The following is a 21,701-nucleotide window of genomic DNA, read 5'->3' as shown; positions in this document are numbered from 1 at the left end:
CCTACATTTGCTTAACTGACGCAGAGGTGCATTAAATTTTTGAAATAGGTATTACAGATAATTAGCATTCTTAAGTCATTCTAAATAATTAGCATTCTTAAGATACCGAATGAGTTTAACGACTCTTTTTAGATACTACAAGATACTACAAATCATTAAGTGTATATAGTAGTAGTTTTATAAAAGGAGAACTCAGTGTAATATTTCAAAATCTATTAAGATAAAATAATTTTTTTTCGTGTATAATGAATGTCAAGTGTCTATAGCAACAAAAAATGTATATTTCGAGGTTTGTATTAATCTCCAATAAAATTCCATAAAGAATATTCAAGTACAAACAGATATTACTAGTATTTTCAGATGGGAAAATAAAAGTACTAAAATCGTTTAAGATTACAATTTAATAAGAGCCTAATTACTTTTTTCTTTTCTTTTGATGTTTTAATTTAATAATTTTGTATTAAAACGTGACGCTTGCTCTCAAGATTTTTAGGAACTATATGCGGCAAAGGAGCTAATTTTTCAAAACGTTGAAAGACAGAGCAATAAGCGTGTGGGAAGCTTCCTATCAATTTCCACACGACTTGTATATAAATTGCTGCTTCAGTCCTCACCTCTGTACGGATTTCTCGACAAATCCTCCATCTCTCCAAAATCCACCATGATTTCACTTCTTCCCAAATGTTTCTGAATTTTCGTCTCCCAATTCGATCTTCAAATCACAGAATTAAAAGCATGGCCAGAACACGAGGAATCTCGCTGAAACACCGCGTCGCCGCAATTTTCCGGCGGAACGCCTCTTCACCGCAGCGCCGCAAATTCTGCGGGATGATCGGGTGGGCTCAGAAGGTCGGGTGGAAAGTGAAATCGTCGCTAGCGCAGGTGGCGGGAGGGAAATACAAGCGGGATCCGATTTTGGGGAAGCCAGAACCCGTTCCGAAGGGGCACATGGCGGTGTACGTGGGGCAGAGCGACGGAGAATTCGAGCGGATTCTGGTGCCGGTAGTGTATTTCAACCATCCGTTGTTTGGGGATTTGTTGAAGGAGTCGGAAAATGAGTTCGGGTTCAATCAGCCGGGCGGGATAACTATACCTTGTCGGATCGCGGAGTTTGAGCGTGTTCAGACCCGGATTAAGACGGGTCACTGTACCCGGAAGTTGGTGAGGTGGAAGAGTTGGACGCCTTGATTTGATTTGTAATTACCCTAGCTTAGCCTTTTCCCCCTTTTTCACTTTTTCTTTCTTACATAAAAATATACACACCTTTTTCATGATACTACTTCCTGGAATTAATGGCTTTTCTTTGTTACATACTCCTCCTACCCTACTACACGGGATAATTCCATGTTCAATACAAAATATTTCACATTTGTTTTAATTTAGTACAAAAGGTATTAAGTTTACGTATTTCGTACATAAAGTTTACCTAGTGTTTCAAAACTATACATCCGTCAATTTCCTACTAACACCGTTAATTCCAATTACATCATACATACAAAAAGTTTTACCAATGTTTCACATTCGTACAAAAAGTTTAAAATTATACATTAATTATTTCAAATAATATTACTTTTAGTACTGAAAAAATGAAAAATACATAGAAAAAACAAATCACCACTCTTTTCCATCAAATTAGCGAATTACATTTTATTGTTCGAAGCTTTCTAACATAACAATGGAGAATAAAACCAAAAGAATATTGACTATTTTTCATAAAACTTAAATACTTATTGATTGTTCGAAGCTCAAATTAACCATTTTGTGAAGATGAAATATGAACTTATTTTATATATGTTCTATAAAAAATACAATAAAAAAGTAGAATATTGAGAGACAAACTTTTTTAAACCACGAGCAATTGCTAGAATAAATGATATTGACTGTTATTTTTTTGGAGTGATTAATTATATTAAATCTCTAATTATTATTCCTATTATGTTGATAAGTTGGACAGATTACAAAACTAACTAACCATGTTTAAAATATTTAACGAAATGTATTAACTTAAAACACTAATGTTATGATTCATATAAAATTAAAACATTTTGTACTAATTTGAAACATTTGTGAAACATTTTATATGTATGATGTAAGTAGAATTAACGGTGTTAGTCGGACTTGACGGAATGTATTATTTTAAAACACTAGGTAAACTTTTTATATGAAATACGTGAACTTAATACTTTTTGTACTAAATTGAAACAAATGTGAAACATTTTGTATAAAATATGTAATTATCCCCTACTACACACCTTTTGATTTTCTCATCAATTAATTTAAATAGTAGCAGGAGTAATCTGAAGGGGCGGGCAAATTTTACAAACGAGATACTGTTTACTACTAGGTGTTTCCATTTTTAACTACACTCTATACTTTTTTTTAAAGTCTTCTCTCTCTGATAATTTAGTCTTATTTTCACTATTAATATTTTAATTAATCTATACCACTAGTAATTTAGTACTTTTTTTTTCTTTTCTATCTCTTTCTTAATTTGCTAATTTATAATATTAAAATTCCATAACTTGTATATCACCAGCAAATAAATTTCTCGATTCCAATTTATATTTTATACTTGTATAAGCAATATTTATTTTATAAAATAACTAACATTGTTTGTTTTCAATACATCCTCTTCCAATTTAATCTCTCTTTTATTTAGTTATTAGACCAACGATATCCACTAGCGAGCCCCTATTGACTATTATCCGTGCTGATTTATAGTAACTTGAAGAATAGGAGAATAAGTCCAATAACTTAAAATTGTTTCATACCCAAAGGCAGTGATCTATTATCTAGTCATTTGGTTAAGGATGAATGAGTCTCATATCAATCGATAATCTTTCACTCTCTCTCGAACTTATGGATCACTACAATATTCCGATACATGGAAATTAAAGCTTATACTCAACTTCTAAGATTTGTTCAATGTTTGACTCTGTATTCAAAAATTGTTGGAAAGCAAGTGGAATGAGCGCGAAGTAATGGTAATGGCCATTTCGAAGCACTTTAGATTTCGAGTTCAATTCATACTTCACAGTCTGTCCTAATTATTAAAGCCCCACTAAATTGAATGTATAGAAAATTCAACTATAGTTCAAAATTCAGAATAATGTGCACACGCGTGTCTTCAACTCCAAATATGTAGAAAATTATTGAAATTTCGACGAATTAATCGCACATATGTATATATTAACAAAGATATCATGTTCAACGGATGGCTGAAGACCAATTAAGTGCATCACTCTTATTGAAAAAATTAAAAAAGCGTACCACTTCCACTTGTGATTATCAATACTCTAATTGAGGTTGGTTATGAATTTAGAATTTCAATCAGCATATAAAAAACACAACTACTACTATTTTCAGCAACTATTTTGTTGTCGGCGACTATATAATTTTATAAAAAATAGTCACTTGTCAAATATAAAGAACTAATCTTAATTTAACAAAAATATCGGATAACTTAATTTGTAGTGAAATTATATTTTTCCCTAGTAAATATTCAGCATAATTGATGTGAGACCTTAATAGAAAACATGAGGATCTTCATTCGTAATGGCCAAATAAACACGTGTGCATTTCTAGAAACTCAATTACACACATAAATTAACATGTTTGATCGTTTTCCATTTTAAAATAGCATTTCACCTATTCAATAACTTCAACTTGGACACTTGTTAGTAGACCATTTTTCAGCGTTAGCTTCTCTCGAACAATGTATAAACAGGTTCTAGATAAGACAACTTTATAATCATTTCTGATCAAGTCGTTGGCAGTTTCATAAGTGGTGAAGGAAAGAAAAAGAAAAATAAGTTATCATATAATGATTGAGATTCCTTCTACATTGCGAAAAAAAATACTTGGAATAGTCATTTTCAAAATCGAAAAAAGGCAAACAAAATTTGTAAATACATAGCTCATATGTTGACATGGTTTCGTTGAACAGCACAAGACGATGAAACAAGGGGTTACCTTAATTAACCTTGAACAAACTTGCATTTTTGCAGTTAGCTTGCTTCAGACAACAAGTTGATCAAATATCTGAAACAATAATTGCATTAGTAAAAGCATCAATTTTTTTGTTACAAGAGATGACAGAGAGGGGCTCGGACACAGACATACCTATTTCGGGTCCTAAAATCCAGCTGATCCCACCAATGAAGAGTAGGACGCATTCTCATCATCAGAAGCCTGATTTTGATCGACAGCCTTTCCAGATTCTTTCTTAGTAGCATTTACTGTTGCTGCAGTTTCAACATTGGCTATCTTGTACAGCAGCAGCCTTCTCTTCTTTGCTTCTTCTACATCACCTTCCCAGCAATTTTCAGTAATGATTTCAGTCGCTTCGTTTAGTTTGTCTGCTGAAATTAGATTCTCATTTTCCAGAAGCACGAGGTATACTTGTTCAGCAGCATATTTTCGGATCTGGAAGGAGAAGCAAAATACCATTAGCATATTAAGATAAAATCGTTTATTAGTACTGTTGACATTTTAGCAATACATACCTTTGGATAACGGTGGGCCAGGAAAGTCAGTATATGAGAGAATGCCCTAATGCTGATAGGATCTGAAATTGAAGCAATATATCCTAGTATTGCAATTCCTGCATTTAACTTAGAGAAGTCCTTTGTTCCTCTCAACTCTACAGTGAGAGAATCCAGAACGCCCACACAAAATACTGGAGTGTCGTCCTGAGAAATCATAAGTAGCATTAGTAAGGAAAGACAAAACATGTGTGTGAATTACAGAATGGGGCACAACAGATTAACTTGTTGACAGAACAGAATGTGGAATCTCAGCTTAAAATCTTAATTCAAAAATTATGGGGTTAATAGCACCAACAGGAGTAAGAACTATATGCGGTCTGGTTAGATAATGTCAGAAAATACTTGCTTTAACGAGCCTAATTCAGTGCTGATGCATAAATGACGAGAAAACAAAACACAAACCATCACTAAATATCGATGAAAGTGTTAGATAGACAACGCAGCATCATATAGACGTGTTAACTGACTACAAGCCAATATATTAAGCAACACTAAATAGAAATGCTAAAGAGCAAAACATACTGACCTCCATGTTCAACAACAACTTCCGACTGAAGAGAATCTCAATAGTCTGAGATAAAAGGAAGGAAATGGTAAGGCTTTCAAGGAAAATAGCACAGAGATATACACATTCTAAATCAAGATGAAAAATGGTATCCGGTTTCAGCATGAATGACATAAATAAGATATTTATTAGGATTTTCTTTGTCTTGATTTGTTTCATCTCTCTCGTTCTCTCTTTGGCTTCCTCCACTGCCTTCCTAGCAAGCTGCTTATGCATTAGAATTTGTCATGTTGTCTACAGTTATTGATCCTTATTCCTTCTTTGCATTGAGTACAGAGAGCTTAAGTGGTGTAGATTTTATTGGTCTGGATCATCCGATCTCATTGTATAATTTTATATACAAACTTTTTCTAACAAGTGGCACACCAAATCTGGCGAGCAACAAGAATGACAGATTAGGCCAAAGAAATGAATAAGACAATTTTTTCAGTACTTTAACAATCATCATGTTTGATTGAGTTCAAATATCTAGAAAAAGATGTCTGTTATAGCTAGTTCGGTTTGTCTTAACGAATTACGACAACAGTGCAATGTAAAGGATCATAATCCACATTGATCACGGTTCAAGTTTGTAATGGATATTTCGGAATTAGAATTGAACTGTTTTGCGATCCAGCAAAAACAAAATCTACCAGAAACAACAATTATTTCAAATTCTATTTGAATCTTGTCCCCATAAACATTTTGTGGAATCTTGAAACAGAGGATTTTGGGGTAAGTATGTATTTAAACCTCAAAACAGAATAATTCGCAAAGGTTGTGTATACATAAAATGCACCCAAGTTAGACATATCATTCATACAGACAATAAAGCCAAATAATAAACTTACCTTCAAAGTGGGTACAATGACTCTATCACACCTTCGATATTTCTGAAGGATCCATAGAATGTCCATTGACAAACTGGGTTCTTTAGAATCATTGTGGCCTTCAGTTATTTTATTCTGAAGATAATCTAGCAACGCACTGAGCGATGCCTTTCTCAAAGACTCTTGTAGACCACCAATGGAGATAACCAACCCAGACACTACATATTTGCTATAGCAACCAACTTTAAGGAGTTGAACAAAACGAGGATATGAAAATGTTGGAACCTGCATTTAAATCAAATTATATTCTCAAATAAACTAAACATTCAACAATATCAGAACAATTTGCTAGTTAACTTACCCCCCACTGGAGCTCAGCCTCATTTGGAACTATATGCTCAAGAATTTCCCTGTGTGGTATATGTGGCACAAAAATGGTTTTATTATGGAGGAGTCTTTGGAGAATCCTTGCTGCTAACTCCCGCAATTTATCCATCTTCTCGACAGCTTGTTTTACAACGCCTCCAACTAAATTATTGGCCAAACTGGCCTCAAAATATGAGCAGAAGTGATCATCACCTGAGTTATCACCTTTTTCAAGTTGTAAAGAAGATGGTTTCTCTTTATTTAGAGAATCTCTCTTGCACAGAATGTATGTACATCTCTCAAGGCCATCCAATGCAGCCTCACGAACCCAAGAACCTATATCGCCCCTGTTGTCAGTGGAATAATCTTCAAGAGCTATAAAAAGACTGCCCATCACTTCATTCTTAATAAGGGGAAACAAGGCGATCCCATCTTCTCCAGAAAGAAAATCAGATGCTTCTCCAGCCTCAGACAAAGTTTCACAAACAGATACAAGTCCTCTGACAGCATTGACCCTTGCTTCAGCATCCCTATCATCTGGATTATCCTGCATACACAAGAATTCAGTCAAATAAGTGCCCTCATCTTTCTTAATTCAACAGTAGCTGAGGATGTAGTTTTAGATGATATAGATCTTGCCATTCCATTAACAAAAGAAACCATATTTATACCTCAATTTTACATGAACGGCAGAGCTTTGTTATTACAGATTTCCACCCTCTAGACAGAAGCTCAAGAGGTAGAACACCAAGTGCCAGAGCTGATCCTCTTCTTGCAGCCACATTAGGGTCACTTAACTGTTCAAGATATCTTGACATGATATCATTGACTCCCTTGTTCTCCATCATTACAAAGTAAGTGGGAATGTAGTGCTTGAGGGCTTCAACAGCAACATTCTAAAAGCAAGAATAAAAATTTTATAATTCAAGAGGCAGGCAAATGAAATTTGGCTGGAAGCCTGGAAGTATAAAAGGGTGAAGGGAAAACCTGTATGTTAGAACTTGGATGCTTCAAATTCTCATTTAGGGTATCAAGCAAACTTCGTTTAATCTTTTCAGTTAGAGATATTTTAGCTATGGAGATGCACTTAATGAAACGAGAAACAGCAGAACGCATGATTTCTCCTCCTTTACCACGATAAAGTCGTGCTTTCTCAATTGCAGGAACAATACCAGCTACTGTTTTTTGCTTATCTGCAAGAATAAACCCAAAAAGTGAATTAGTCATAATGCAGGTAAATCGCATTGACTCCAATGAAAGTCAGTTTAAATTACTTAAGCAGAGCTCCCTCATTATAACTACACAACTTCCCTTGCATAGAATTCAAGAGCACAAACCGAATCTTAGTGTTTGCACATTTATATCAAGGTAAAACAAAGCCATTTTTTTTATCTTGCATCGTTGACAATCATGAATAAAACGCCAACTAATGGTTATCTTATGCAAGTATATATATTAAAAACAGAGTATCTGGAGAAGCTGAAAGAGAAAAAAATTAACATACAGAATATACTGCAAGTGGGTAAAAAGGCTGGACCAGGAGAAAAACATATTCCAAAATATTGATAAGGCAAGCAGGGCACTAACACATACCTGTGGGAAGGGCATAACTATGCTTATGAAGAGCCAACACTACCTCCCCAGTGGCCAAGGTTGCACCGTGCCGCATGCACAAGTCAGATGATAAAGTGCAAGGAACTAATTTATCCAAATTTACATTTGCAAAATATTCAGGCTCAAACTTTACAAGCAACGAAAGGGCAGTGGAAGCAAGTTCTCTCAAGCCCTTTTCCTGCACATCCAACATAATTTGAATGAGCATACGATAAATATCATAGAACAATAGGCGGAAACAAAAGCAATGAAAAGAGAATCACATCAACATTATCTTTTAAAACAAAGAAATCATTCTAAAAGCAATTGCTAACAAAAAATTTAGATTACGTTTTATTGCAACATTAAATCTGTCATAACATTTTCTCAAAAAATTAATGGAGGTTCCTGCCTAACAAGGTCCATTATAGTAAGAGATTCTACAAGAAGAGACAACAATGAAACTGAAGATAATACCAGAACCAGATTGCGCACACTCAATGACAGATTTTATCATGCAATGGTTCATCCACCAAAGGTTGAAGGTAGCAATCATATTGCACAATGCAAAAAAGCAACACTAAAATACGAGTTTGAGACGGCAGCAAAATAGGCAGTAATATTTTTTTGGTGCTAAAGAGTAACATATCAATGAGAAGACACAACAAATAAGAAAAACTGAAAATTATAAGAAAACCAGCTAGCACATACCCAATGACATATCTTATTGTGCAACAGTTCATCCACAAACGGACGAAGGTAGCCATCATATTGAGCAATGAAAACAGCAACAGATAGATACGAGTTTGCTCGAGATGACAGTGCAAAATAATCGGCAGTATTCACTATATCAATGCCATGGGAGAAATTCCCTTGTCGCCCCACATTTTCCTGGAAAGCAGCAGCTGCTGCTCTTCTGCAATTAACCTAACCATTAAGCTCATAGATTCGTCATCACAATGGTAATACAAAATAAAATCAGCATTATACACATTGTTGCAAAAGATTATGCACCTCACGGTCATAGCACGCCACTGTTAGAAGATGTGGAGAAACCTGTTCCAGCACATTCTTCATGTCTCGGTGGTTATATGCACGGCCGAAAGCCCAACAAACATAAGCAGCAGCATCACGTACATGGGATCCGACACTATGAGGTCCTCTTCGAATATCATAATGTAAAGCCTATCAAGGAAAGATGATATATCATATCTGCTCAGCAGCAAATGAACAATTGTGATTTCTTTTGTCTCAGAGAAGCTCAAAGTTAAGAGTAGCATACAAGGGGAAATATAACATAATTCTGGATATCATTTAAAGCTTAAAAAAAGATGATAAATTCATAAAGAGGGTGGGCTATGAAGATCAAACTACTTCGAAGAGTGAATAGTCTCAACCTTGTCTTATAAAAAAACAAAAGACTTAACAGAAAATTGCTTTTGGGTAGAAATATGAATCAGCTATAAAGGATCTGATCAAGTATTTCCAAGAGAGGCCACAACAGGATATGAGAGGTGGTATTCTGAACTTCACAACAGAAAAGAGTTGAGCTAAAATGCATGAAGCAAACTATGAATGGAATCAATGGAACAGAGTGATGATAATCAAACAGACATACTTATGGAAAATAAAAGGGTGCATGTCATTCTCCAAAATCTTAGATAAAGCTGAATGGCTTGATAAATACTCAAAATACTATTGAAAAGATTAGATATTGTAACTTTAGTCCTGTACCACAGAGAAAAGAAAAAAGCATACCTTTATGATTACTGGAACAACTTTGGGAAAGCTGATTGGTAAGAGTAGTCCTCTGCGTGCAAGTTCTCCTAGGGCCAAGCATCCACCGTGCCATGAACCATCTCCCTGCAATAAATTATACACTACAAATTCAGAATCAGATATAAACCGTACTTCCATCACAGCTTTTATTGCCCGCTACAACACTGAGAGGAGTACCATTCTAGCTAGATGTGGTAAACATCCTGGTGCTGCTTTCTCTATCTCATATGTGCAGGTGCGATGACAAAGTGAATTGTTTTAGCTATCCACAAGAGTTAGGGATCTCTCCATTCAGAGGCCATAGTGGTTATTTCATGTGAGTTCTTCCAGTGGTAAAACAGTCTTAATCAAGTTACCATGTCTTGTGTTGAAATATTAAGTGCAACAAATAGAAGAATTTGATACTATAACTTGACACTTTGAAACTGTACCTCTTTGGATGATTATATAAAGCTTTACAGAGTTGTAGAAGAAAGCAGAAAAGTTCAATAATGGGGAACAAGAAGAATACAAGATTATGTTGCCATACCTCACTAGGAGAAAAGAGTTCCAATACGGATGAGAGGATCTCGTCTGCAAGAGAGTAAGTTAAACGTGAAGAAACACGGCCAATACCTTTTGCAGCAGACCATCGCACAACAGTGTCCTGCATGAGTGAAACTGGGTTATAAATCAAATGTAGCTAAGAACCTTACTGATCCAATAAAAAATAGTTATTTCCTTCAAACATTAAAATCAACAGTAACAGGGAAGACCACTACAAATGAGATTGCAACTCCAGCAGACAAGGCTCACAAGCTACTTAAAATGCAAATTGAAGCATTAAATGAACTGAAAACAAGCCTCTGCATACCGTATCTCTCAATCCTGACAGCAAAAGTTCAATAATATCTTCTAGGACATCTGGAACATCTAAATCTTCTTCTTCAAGGCAGCTCATTTCTTGTGATGTATCACAGGAGTTTGTGTCCACGGGATTATTTAGTTGCTCAAAATTTCTTGTCTCATTTAAGGATATGTTTTCTCCAAGAATCTTATTTCTACCCTGTAATATTGAAACCATAAACGACAGTACAAGTTTGAACCAGAAGCTACATCAACGTAAATTTTCCACAATCTTCCAAATTTTCTCTTTATATCAAATCATTTAATCAAATAATTGTTCTTTTTAACTCTATCTATGAACCCGCAGTTATATCGTATCACATATGTATTATGTACTCTGCTTAGCATCAGTATTTATGTCAACCTGTTCTAAAAAGTTTGGAAAAAAAATCTCAAGAGAGCACCAACTATTGCTCGGATTCCTTCCCTTTCCACCCCAATGTGCATGCAATCTCTTGTTCTTTTTCTTTATAAAATGAACTGTGAACCCACAAAAGTTCATCAACAAAATATATTTTTTGCATACTAGAATCTGTACTAGCTATTAAGGATCCTGATATCAGCACAAAAATATGGAAAGACGGCTACAACTTAAAAGCAACTTGCATGTTTCTCTTCCAAGAAGCTTTCCTAGGGAAATTAAATTTACTTTACGGAGAATATATGAATGGAACTTGTTCTCAGCAAACTTAACAAACTGTTTGTCATTTGTCTATTAAGCAAATAGACTCATTCACCAAGTAAATACATAAGTGACAATCAAGAAAGAAACTGACCACATAATGCCAAGTTGCTGAGCGAGGTGGCAGGATTGTTAACCCAATCCGCTGGGTTAGCTTTATAATATACTTACGGAGTAAAGAACTCCGAGCAGCAGTACGAGCCTTGATCAAAGTAGATGCATCACTCCATAAAAGTGGCACTACATTCAGCAATACTGATGTGCTGCCGATCTGTGTTTTCACAAAAAAGTTAATAATTGCTAAATCTAATGATCAACAGATTCACAAGAAAATGGTACAAGATGAAAAACATAAGAGATAGGAAATGAATTAGATATATGATTGGTAGTGGTGGAGACAGTCATCTTAATATTTTTAGCAAACATGTTGATACGGATAGTTCCACAAATCTAGCTGATTGGTTAGTTTGTTCAAGCTAACTAATGGAGAAGATATGGGAGAAGAAATAGGCAATCTTGTTAAGCTTGTTATTTGATTTGTTTAGCTGCATTAATCGTCTATAAATATTGAGATTCTTAGGAGATAGAGATCATCTTAGAAGTAAGATCAGTTTAGGACGGCAGTAGCCTAGCCGTAGGCCTCTGCGGAGGATTTATATTTTTATTTTCTTTTCTTTCCATTCCTGTTCTGTAATCCTTCTTCATAATTATTCGAGAGTTTCATTCCAAATTTGTTGGGTAATCCTTTGGTGCATTTTATTCAAGTAGATTGTGTGAGTGAGTTTATAAGATCGAGCACCTCGCGTGCTTGATTTAAACGAGTGACAGCCTTTACTCCTAACACATGTCATAGAAAGATTATTTTACAATAAATGCATACCTTAAAGATGGCAGCCAAAGCTTCAACCACACCTAACAACCGAAAGTGGTCTATAACACTGTCCTCCACAGATGAAAGAGTTTCATGCGCCCAATCAATAAAGCTGAAGGATAACAAACAAATAAGCAGGTGGAAAGAACAAGTGCAAAATGTGCCATCAGTAAAAGGACATGGTGAGGGAACAAAAACTATTGATAATGTTTCCTTAAGAATGTTGAACACAAACATATCCATTAGCTTTTATGGCATTACATCTTTTTACTTCTGAACATAACAATGAAAAGATGCACCTGGTGAATGCCTTTGACATATCTGGCCGTGTTAAGAGCCTTGACAGCAGCAATCCAGCTATGCTACGCATAGGACCTGCATTTGATAGATAGTTCTTACAGATCTCTAAAATCCGCACTACCAATGGAGGAGGCTCATCTTTCCCAGTATAGTCACTACTAGCCATGCTAGTATCCACAGAGGATAGGTCAAAAGGAATCAACACGAGAATAGAAAGCCAAAGAAGTACGACACATTTTGTTTCCATTGCTCCAGTACTTTCTTGCCTTAGTGAGGTATCAGAATTTGTGGCATGACATTTCTCCAAAAGAGATACCGCAAGTTCAAGATCTGAGACCTGATGAGGAAAGAACCTAATAATAGACTTGTACCCACAAACTGTAACCAAAGAATATATTATTATGCATATAGGCTGGATCACTTCAGTGATTTCATTGGAGGCTGTCCCTAATTCTACCGCTCTTGATCGGACAATATCCATCAGAGGTGAAATTATGATCTCAAGATATGGTTCTAAGAGCTGGCCTTGCTCCTGATATTTATCCAACTGCACATAGACATTATAGAAGTCAATGCAAAGTTCAAAATAGAAGCCATGTATTATTAAAATAAATCTGTTATGGGGAGAAAAACATTAGCAGACTCATAAAAAACATAGAGCCAGTTGCATTTATGGCTTCCAAAATCAACAAATATACTACCACTTCAGAGATTATTTTCCCCTAGAGGCATGTTTTCAAGAAGCATAAAAACATACAAAATAGTTAAAAGAAAAGAATGAATAATGAACCATCAGAAAAATAAACAATGTGTTAACGTTGAGCCACCATTACAGAAATCATTAATGAAAACAAGACTCAATGGCATTGCATTCTACATATGCCATATGTAAAATGAAATCAGCAATCATAAATTCAAAACGAATCAGCACTGACCCACCATTAACACAATCTTCAGGAAACAGAGATTCAGCAAAAAGATGAAAATAATTGTTTTCCAGAAATGCCATAATACAGCAGCAAAAGCAGCAGCCAAGAATCATAATTCTACAGACATTTTACTCCAGACTTTTATTTCAGGGCTCCCTATCCAGTAACTAAAGCTAGCAACTTTATGATTTACAGACATCATCCCGCCACAGTGTTCATCGACGCTTCTCAAATTAAACACTACAAGGTACCAATCAGCAACAGCAATGCAAGCATAATGACTCAATAAAGCAATCGTGCACAAGCTTCAGCCGTTTACAATCTCCAAAACTGAACATCTACTAACGCTTTATCCATCGCCACTAGTTTAGCATAATTGACAACTATCAATCGAATCAAACATAATTGCTGGTAAAGTAAAACAAAAAAAAACGCCCCAAGTTCCAGCAATGTAAAACATAAAGTTCACAGTCTGAAATTAGGGCAGCGTACAATGGATCGAATTTTGTGGACGGCAGAGAGATCGGAGACGCGGCGAGCGGAAACAATGTTGTCGAGTAGGGATTTGACGAGCTTCCATTCTTGAAGAAAGTATCGCTGCAATACACTCTCCTTGGAATCGTACTCGTCTTCTACTTCCCCCTGTAGGGATGGTGAAGCTGAAGCTTCTTCCTTCATTGACATAACTTCTCAAACTGTAAACTTTGCTTTCTGCTACTTCGTCACTACTGATTTTACTCTTGCATTTTTTCGCGTATTTAGGTTTTTATTTGAAACTAATAATAATAATAATAATAATAATAATAATAATAATAATAATAATAATAATAATAATAATAATAATAATAATAATAATAATAATAATAATAATAATAGTCGATCAAAAAGGAAAAAAAAAATCATAAACATTCAATACCACTTCGACACTTTCTTGATTTCTTCTCCCAATTGCAATCTCATTATATTGATTCCACCTTCTCGTCAATCGTGAAACCCCATCTATAATCTCCCTAATTTACATAGTCTTACCCTCCTGAATTCTCAATCTCAATCCCAAACCCTACCCTCCTCTCACACACACCACAGCCTTCCTTGCCTTCTCGCCGTTGCCGCCTTGCCACCGCCACCGAATTCATTATTGAGTCTTTCTCTGCCACCGGGGTCTTTCTCACATCTGGTAAATGACTCCTACATACCTCTCTCTACTTAGAATCAGCTTTCAAGTCATCTCCATATCTCTGTCTTCGTTAACCATTGGACTTCCCATCTTTAGGTCTACCACAAACGTTAATTTCATTAATTTTAATTTACGTGCTTGTCTCATTTAAAGTAGAAATAGAAAAGGGATTCATTATACCCTGCAATAATATATTTACCTGCTTGTTTTCTTCTCGTTACCACAGCTTGTCTTGATGGAAAAAAGACAGAAAATTTGATCATCACAGTACCATGTTTGCTCTCTTTTTTATGCAGTTTAGTGTTGTATGTGTTTTTAGCTTCTCACCTCCACTTGCACACCAATCCATGTGTTCCAAACTTGAATTAATACCTAAAAACATATGCTTTGTGGTTGAATGTTGGTACCTGCTACAAATAGTAAATACTTTGTGGTTAAAGCAACATAGCGTGTGGAATTTTGAAATGAAAGCATGTTATAATTGTTCAAGTAGATCCTAATCACTTAGAAACATAACATTCTTTCATTTCACATTCTTGCCAATTTTTCAGTCACGCCAACTAACGAATGTAATACATCTGTAGATGTCTGTAGCTTTCCGCGTTCTAGGTTACCGCCTTCTATCGCTGACACCTTCCATAGTTGATTCTCGTTCCTTGTTGCAACATTCCAGATTCCAACACTCAAGATTGATGGAAAGTCATCGCAACGCAGCTGGAAACCCCAGTTATGTTACCTCAGCTCATTATAACAAAGGGTTTGTTTCTTGTTTTTTCTTCTTCTTTTAATCTCTATCATAGTATCATGGAATTTTCTATTTTAAAGAAAGAAATATTGGCTGAATGAGCTTCTGTATATTATTTTTCATGCTTCTGTGTCTGATTTTTGGCATAATGATTTATGTGGTGTAATAATTTATGTGGCAGAACCTCTTCTGGCAGTAGTGGTGGCAGAGGTAGAGGAATCGAGACGAAAGATAACCGCCAAAGATCAAGAGGGAATGGCAGAACCTCTTCTGGAAATGATAAGATTAATGCACTTGGCAGACTGCTGTATGTGGTTATGTTGGTCTTTCTGTTGGAATTTTATTCCTTTACTTTCTTGGAATGGTTTTTTCATGTTGGTGTAGGATCATACAATCAGTTATAGACAAGCATCCTGTATATTTGTATGAAAAAGAATGAAGAGCAGATGCTAGGAAGAGTAGCCAATTTAAACATGAGAAATAATTTAGGGAACTCTTTCTTTGTTGATAGTATCCATAGATGATTGGGTACTGTATTCTAATAAACTCATTGAAAACTTTGAATGTCTTTGAAAAGGCCTTGATGCCACTTTTATGCTAAGAAAAATTTCTAGAAAAGTAAGTTTTGTGATGGACGCTAATCACCTCATAGTATTATTATATCATCTTTCGTGGGGGAAGTGAATAAACTTGGAAAGACGGGCTACGTGTTATGATTTTAGAAGTTGGACTAGTTTGATAGATTTTTAATTTTATATTTGCTAAACTCTAAATCCTAATAGTTTTACGTGTTGAATAGATCTCTTATCATTATCATATAAGCTAGGTTGTTGTATAAACTCCAGAACACGCATATTGAGACACCAGGCCTCTGACTTGAATCTGGACATGAGGAATGATGGTTATGTCAAGGTCCAAGATCTACTTAAGTTAAATTTGAAAACTATGGCAAATATTCCATTGCGATCACACACAGTTGAAGATATTAGAGAGGTTTGACTCTTAATCTACAAGTTTAATGTATCTTCAAGTTTATTTGCCATCGGTATCATGTGTGGTTTTGTTTTCTTTTGATGCATGCTTTTCTTTAACCAAATCTTTTGTTTCTTTTTCACTTTAGTTTATGTGTAAATACTTTTGATACTTTTAATATGTCCACAGGCTGTCAGACAAGATAACAAACAGCGGTTTAGCCTATTGGAAGAAAATGGAGAGCTTTTGCTACGTGCAAACCAAGGTCACAGTGTAGTGGTAATATGCCTTACGAAATACTATTACAAAAGAGGCTGTGTTTTGGTTGGATTTTTAAAAAAATGCTAACTGAAAGTTATCATTGCCTTCTAAACTTCTGTGTCCAGTCACAGAAATTATAGAAAGGTATTTATAATTCCTTAGAATTTGTCAAAAATGGAACTTCCTTGATGACTTGCAACCTAAAGAGGAGCTCAAGCACCTTAGTAGTATTTTATTTATTTTATTTTTGAGGTGCATGTACCTCTCTAGTTAAGTTGACAATATGTGATGCAAGGCATGATTACTAATATATGATTCTAAAATTCAATTGATTATCTAATAATAATATACGGAGTACCTAACATTATAGTGTGTGCATTTTTTATTAATACTGTAATGGTGTAACCTTTTGTCTGCCTTTGTACTGGTATCTAAAATTGTGGAATTTGTGCTCAGTTTGGGATCTTTAGTTCTTGTCATATTCATCGTTCTTCAAAATTGTTTTTCTGATTCTAACTCTTAAATGGTGTACTAGCTGTGTCAAATATGTTCTAATTATTCTTAAAAATTTTCCTGCATTGTCATTTTGTTTGACAGACAGTGGAAACAGAGAGCCTGTTGAAACCTATACTTTCACCTGAAGAAATTTCAGGTTAGATTTATATTGATTGCCCTCTTTTTCATCGTCAGATATGATAAACTGTATCACATCTTTCATGCATGCTTGGTTTTGTAAGTTTGTGTGCATGGAACCTACAAGAAGAACTTGGAATCAATCCTAAGGGAGGGTCTCAAGCGCATGCAGAGGTTACACGTGCATTTCTGTAGTGGCCTGCCTAGGGATGCAGAAGTTGTTAGTGGTATGATCTTGCCTTTGTGAAATCACTCTTATAACTAACATAAGTTCAACGAATTTCACTAATTTCTCCATATATAAAATTATACTTTTAAACCTTGGTTGCATAGTTTCATAATTACTACTAATATAATAGCCTGGAATAACTATAGATTGGAGGAGCTCAGACGACTGGCGATAATTTAACATGTGCATTAGAAATCATCATATTTCTGAAAGATGTCTTGATATGTATGAACTAATTTTTCAGGTATGCGGCGAGATGTTGACACGTTAATCTTTCTTGATGTGAAAAAAGCTATGGAAGGTACTCCACTGAACATGGTAGTTCACAACAGACATGAATGGTTTTGTATTGCATCTGCTGATATTCTTCTCTGTACTCAGAGGGAATGAAACTTTATGTATCCGACAACAAGGTGATTTTAACCGAGGGTTTTGATGGAGTGGTGTCTGTTAAGTACTTCCAGAAGATAGAATCTTGGCCTCAGAGACAACCCATACCTTTTTAGACAGCAATGGGTATTCCAATTGAAATCCTCTTTCAATGTGAAACACGATGCTTCTTTATGCACACTTAGACGATCTCCATTTCCTTGTACGAAACATCACAGAGAAGGGTGTGTTTATCTGCTCCAATGAGTGAGAACCATGTTTCAGCATAATCTTTATCCTAAATGTGTAAATACTCTAGTATATTGCCATTGCTTTTTTGCTTCTTTGGAGGATCTATCGATTTTGAACGATGAGATTTTGTACAAGATACAAGAAACCTTGTTGATGGAGTGCGATCATATTATCTCAGTAGCATGTTATTTGATGTTTATTAAAATCTCCTTAACCTGATAAAGTGTCTTAATTTTCAACCAACCACTCATACTTTCTTATACAAAATGCCCAAGTACTTTGTCTAGTGTAGTAATATTACATCGTTGCAACGAAAAATCTTAATGGGTTGAAAATGACATCTTGTTCCAAGATATCCCTAATCTAACATCATTGGTGAACAAAACAGTAAACCAGACGGCTGAAACAAGCAGAAATAATCACACATAAAAGTGACTGAAAACTGAAACACAAAGATATTCTTACAAACACTAAAATGTACCACTACCAAGAAAACTGGGCGAATACCCAAACCAGGCAGATATCATATCGCATTACATTCAGAAACACGGATGGAACATAGCCGTGTAATAAAATGAACTATACCAAAATAGCACGAGACGGTTACAGTTCAACTGGTTGATGATTTTATACTTTCTTCTACAGGTACGAAACATACAAAAAAAAAACACTAAGATGACCACAAACCTAATATGCATACATAATTGATTTGGACCCTTTCTTTGATTATGCCACAATTAAGTTGTGTTTCCCTTTCTCAACCTACAACTGTAAGCTTTTCAACTAACTCTAAAGAGTATGATAATTGAAGTAAGCTGTGACTAAGACCTAAGGCAGTAATAGTAACAAAACTCTACACGTATCTTTCTCTTCATGTAAGTCCACAAGTCGGGTCTATCAAAGTTCATAAAAAGGACCATCCACTACCCCCATGAATGCATATGAAATCAAACAATCAAGAGACAAAATCACATAGGTTCGTGAACGACTTCCCTGCCAAATCATGACCCTCATGTAGCATCTCAGGAAAGAATGAAGATCAGTTATCAGAGTTGGCCAGTCATGTCTCCAAGTTGTAGCTGCAAGAGTATATAAAACACAGAGAACCAAAAATATGGACTAATTGATTAACAGATGTGTATCATACATGCCTAGCAAGAGCAAAGCAGCGGGATAACACTGCGCTAATAAGAGGGCAATGAACTTGGTGAAACTGAATATTAATGTGGACATCATCACAGCAAGAATAAAATGCAGCTGATGAAGTCCCAGTTTATATAAGAAATTCATGTGGAAAGTTTAGCAGACATACTAATCTCTGCTATTTATTTGAATTGGATCCAAATCGTACATGTCCATCAATGAGTAAATTGCTCTCAGTAAGGAATTTTACAGTGGTAAAGTTACAACAATCACAATCCTACTGGATACCAGATTTGATTTGTGCTTCGATGCAGGTCAGAACACCAAGGGGCAAGGATCAAAGCCCAACAACCAAAAGAGCTTCTTCATCGTCGGATCATGGATATTATCTTTATATGGCATTATCAAGATATGTGATAACAAGATAATCAGAGGAGGTGAACAAAATAGTTCAGAAAACAATCATATCAATCCAAATGAACAAGAATAGAACAATCCTACCGCACAATTTGTGAAAAAAAATGTATCACTGAGTGCTCTTCTTGCCATCAACATAGTAACTAAGATACCATTGAACAAATTTCTTCAACCCGGTATGCAGATCTGTTGTGGGCTTATAGCCAAGCTCCCTCTCAGCCAAGCTTATGTTAGCATGCGTAAACGGCACATCCCCATTCCTCGGCATCTTCATGACCAACCTCTTTGCCTTCACCTTAAGCAACTTCTCCAAAATGCTCACTAGATCCCCCACAGGCACAGGAGACGTGTTTCCCAAATTATAAACGCGCAACTGAGCCGGCCCCTTCTTCTTGCCACCGCTGCCAGTACTCTTCTCTGCAGTATCCAGTGCAGCTAAACTGCCCATCACTATATCCTCAATGAAGGTAAAATCCCTCGCCACGGTGCCGTGATTAACCGCTTCAAAGATTGGAATAGACTTCCCTTTCAAGATATCCCTAGTAAAGAAGAAGTAAGCCATGTCAGGCCTGCCCCAAGGTCCATAAACCGTGAAAAACCTCAACCCTGTCAGCGAAAGCCCGTATATGTGGTTATACGTGTGTGCGATCTCCTCACCAGCCTTCTTAGTAGCTGCATACAAACTAGCAGGCTGATCAGTCCTATCCCTCTCAGAAAAGGGCACCTTTGTGTTCAGTCCATACACTGAGCTACTTGATGCCCAAACTATAGCAGGCTGAGGATTCGCATTCTTGCAAAACTCGAGCACACTAACAAGGCCAGCAATGTTGCTATGAACATACGAGCTAGGATTCTCCATGGCGAAACGCACACCAGCCTGCGCTGCCAGATGCATAACATGAGTGAAAGGCACGATATCAAACAGCTTAGCCAACAATTCACCATCATTGATATCACCCTCCACAATGTACACCCCACTACGCTCTAACAGTGTCTGCCTCGCCCGCTTAAGCGAAGGATCATAGTAACTGTTGAAATTATCGAGCCCCAAAACGCCATCCCCTCGCCTCTTAAGCGAGGCGGAGACATGAGTGCCTACAAAACCAGCAGCCCCTGTGACCAACACAGACATGCCATGCCTTGACCTAGGCTTAGCAGATTGCCTAACCTTTTTTTCGAAATTAGGGCCTGAATACGAGCTAGTTCTAAGAGACCTTCTAGAAAGATCTGAGGAGACCGGGTTCAAAGAAGACGGTGATCTATAGAAGAATACGAATATCATTCCAACAAATACAAGAGACCAAAAAGTGAGCTTAGCTATTGAAGATTGCAGCCGCAGCCGGTTGTACGGAGCTTTCTCCATCTTGAATTTCCCAGGGGTTGATGGGCTGTCAATGTGCTTCATCTGTGACACAATCCACTGAAAATTTCTTAAAAGATTTGAGAAATCCCCCCACTTCGAATTCAGCCCCTTTTGCCACTCCAATCTTCAGATTTTTCTCGGACTGCGATCGAATTTCGATCTTTTGCTTCGTTCCGATGAATGCGGTGTCAAAGATTTGGGGGAAAAGTAAAATAATCGAAAAGGGTTTTTTCAGAATACGAGCAATACAGCTTTATTGATGTGGAAACAGGTTTCTTGAAGAGATGGGTTCTCTTCGAAGATCATTTCCGCTTTTGTGAAATGCAGAAGGAAAAAAGATTTCGATTTTTGCAGAGAGAGAGAGAGTTGAGGGAGTGTAGAGATAAGAATGAGGGGATACGGAGGAGGGAGAAGATGGGGTTTCAGTTTGAGTTTGAAAAAGTTTAAAATAAATGAACTAAATTTTAGGAGTTTAGAGAGTGGACTAATGATTTGATTGAGAGAGTCCAAATGAAGCTATGATTAATGCTTTTTCTTAATCTTAATTAAATATGATTAGTACAATAAATGCATTTTGGACTATCCTTTCTCCTACAATGGCTTCTTCCTGTATCATTGATATTTCCTTCAAGGTTAGAGGGTTTTGTTGTTTTAGTTAGATTCCTTTTTTATTTGATTAGGTCTTCTTATATGCATGTATAATGGTATTTATTCTAATTATCAAATATAAATAATGATGTTTTACTTGGGTGCTTGATATTGAGATTATAGGATAACAAGTACTCCCTCCGTACTCGAATAGGAGTCCTGTTTT

General features: G+C 36.0%; 4 protein-coding genes across 8 annotated transcripts; 2 read left to right on the top strand and 2 right to left on the bottom strand.

Moving 5' to 3' along the window:
- The first annotated feature begins 533 nt into the window (after positions 1–533).
- Positions 534–1,378, top strand: LOC121767815 (auxin-responsive protein SAUR50-like). Its single transcript, XM_042164148.1, has one exon. It carries the CDS (start codon positions 682–684, stop codon positions 1,186–1,188), a length of 507 nt encoding a protein of 168 aa, XP_042020082.1. The 5' UTR covers positions 534–681; the 3' UTR covers positions 1,189–1,378.
- Positions 1,379–3,788: 2,410 nt separating this feature from the next.
- LOC121792581 (tubulin-folding cofactor D-like) lies at positions 3,789–14,072 on the bottom strand. 2 transcript variants are annotated; one of them, XM_042190573.1, is made up of 18 exons: positions 13,819–14,072; positions 12,397–12,944; positions 12,107–12,209; positions 11,321–11,497; positions 10,513–10,704; positions 10,189–10,305; positions 9,639–9,743; positions 8,895–9,065; positions 8,592–8,807; positions 7,881–8,079; positions 7,275–7,480; positions 6,959–7,183; positions 6,283–6,834; positions 5,943–6,206; positions 5,074–5,118; positions 4,506–4,691; positions 4,121–4,425; positions 3,789–4,049 (listed from the first exon to the last, which is right to left on the bottom strand). In XM_042190573.1, exons 1-17 carry the CDS (start codon positions 14,008–14,010, stop codon positions 4,135–4,137), a joined length of 3,789 nt encoding a protein of 1,262 aa, XP_042046507.1. In that variant the 5' UTR covers positions 14,011–14,072; the 3' UTR covers positions 3,789–4,049; positions 4,121–4,134. The 2 variants fall into 2 exon arrangements, with proteins under 2 accessions (XP_042046507.1, XP_042046506.1); XM_042190572.1 differs by having other exon boundaries at positions 3,789–4,041; positions 4,123–4,425; positions 13,819–14,071.
- A 145-nt stretch (positions 14,073–14,217) lies between these two features.
- LOC121792582 (tRNA 2'-phosphotransferase 1-like) lies at positions 14,218–18,141 on the top strand. 4 transcript variants are annotated; one of them, XM_042190577.1, is made up of 9 exons: positions 14,218–14,503; positions 15,177–15,260; positions 15,430–15,555; positions 16,075–16,241; positions 16,410–16,499; positions 17,079–17,133; positions 17,219–17,341; positions 17,588–17,644; positions 17,725–18,141. In XM_042190577.1, exons 2-9 carry the CDS (start codon positions 15,233–15,235, stop codon positions 17,847–17,849), a joined length of 771 nt encoding a protein of 256 aa, XP_042046511.1. In that variant the 5' UTR covers positions 14,218–14,503; positions 15,177–15,232; the 3' UTR covers positions 17,850–18,141. The 4 variants fall into 4 exon arrangements, with proteins under 4 accessions (XP_042046511.1, XP_042046509.1, XP_042046508.1 ...); XM_042190575.1 differs by having other exon boundaries at positions 14,219–14,503; positions 16,094–16,241; XM_042190574.1 differs by having other exon boundaries at positions 14,219–14,503; positions 15,088–15,260; positions 16,094–16,241.
- Positions 18,142–19,253: 1,112 nt separating this feature from the next.
- On the bottom strand, positions 19,254–21,354 carry LOC121792580 (UDP-glucuronate 4-epimerase 3-like). Its single transcript, XM_042190571.1, has one exon. The coding sequence runs from the start codon at positions 20,927–20,929 to the stop codon at positions 19,634–19,636; it is 1,296 nt and encodes a 431-aa protein (XP_042046505.1). The 5' UTR covers positions 20,930–21,354; the 3' UTR covers positions 19,254–19,633.
- Between the last annotated feature and the right edge of the window lie 347 nt (positions 21,355–21,701).

This window comes from Salvia splendens, chromosome 2, assembly GCF_004379255.2.
Source record: "Salvia splendens isolate huo1 chromosome 2, SspV2, whole genome shotgun sequence".
NCBI lineage: Eukaryota > Viridiplantae > Streptophyta > Magnoliopsida > Lamiales > Lamiaceae > Salvia > Salvia splendens.
The sequence above is the reverse complement of the archived record's forward strand: the minus strand, read 5'-3'. Positions and strand labels throughout refer to the sequence as shown.

What these genes read in the sequence shown, in the direction of transcription:
- LOC121767815 (XM_042164148.1), top strand. Translation starts at nt 682, where the DNA reads ATGTTTCTGAATTTTCGTCTCCCAATTCGATCTTCAAATCACAGAATT.
- LOC121792581 (XM_042190573.1), bottom strand. Translation starts at nt 14,010, where the DNA reads ATGTCAATGAAGGAAGAAGCTTCAGCTTCACCATCCCTACAGGGGGAA. An exon ending in TCCACAAAATTCGATCCATT is followed by an intron (nt 12,945 to 13,818) that starts GTACGCTGCCCT and finishes GTCTATGTGCAG; the next exon opens with TTGGATAAATATCAGGAGCA. An exon ending in TGGCGTGCTATGACCGTGAG is followed by an intron (nt 8,808 to 8,894) that starts GTGCATAATCTT and finishes CTTAATGGTTAG; the next exon opens with GTTAATTGCAGAAGAGCAGC.
- LOC121792582 (XM_042190574.1), top strand. Translation starts at nt 15,088, where the DNA reads ATGTCTGTAGCTTTCCGCGTTCTAGGTTACCGCCTTCTATCGCTGACA. An exon ending in TCAGCTCATTATAACAAAGG is followed by an intron (nt 15,261 to 15,429) that starts GTTTGTTTCTTG and finishes TTTATGTGGCAG; the next exon opens with AACCTCTTCTGGCAGTAGTG. An exon ending in TTCACCTGAAGAAATTTCAG is followed by an intron (nt 17,134 to 17,218) that starts GTTAGATTTATA and finishes TGGTTTTGTAAG; the next exon opens with TTTGTGTGCATGGAACCTAC.
- LOC121792580 (XM_042190571.1), bottom strand. Translation starts at nt 20,929, where the DNA reads ATGAAGCACATTGACAGCCCATCAACCCCTGGGAAATTCAAGATGGAG.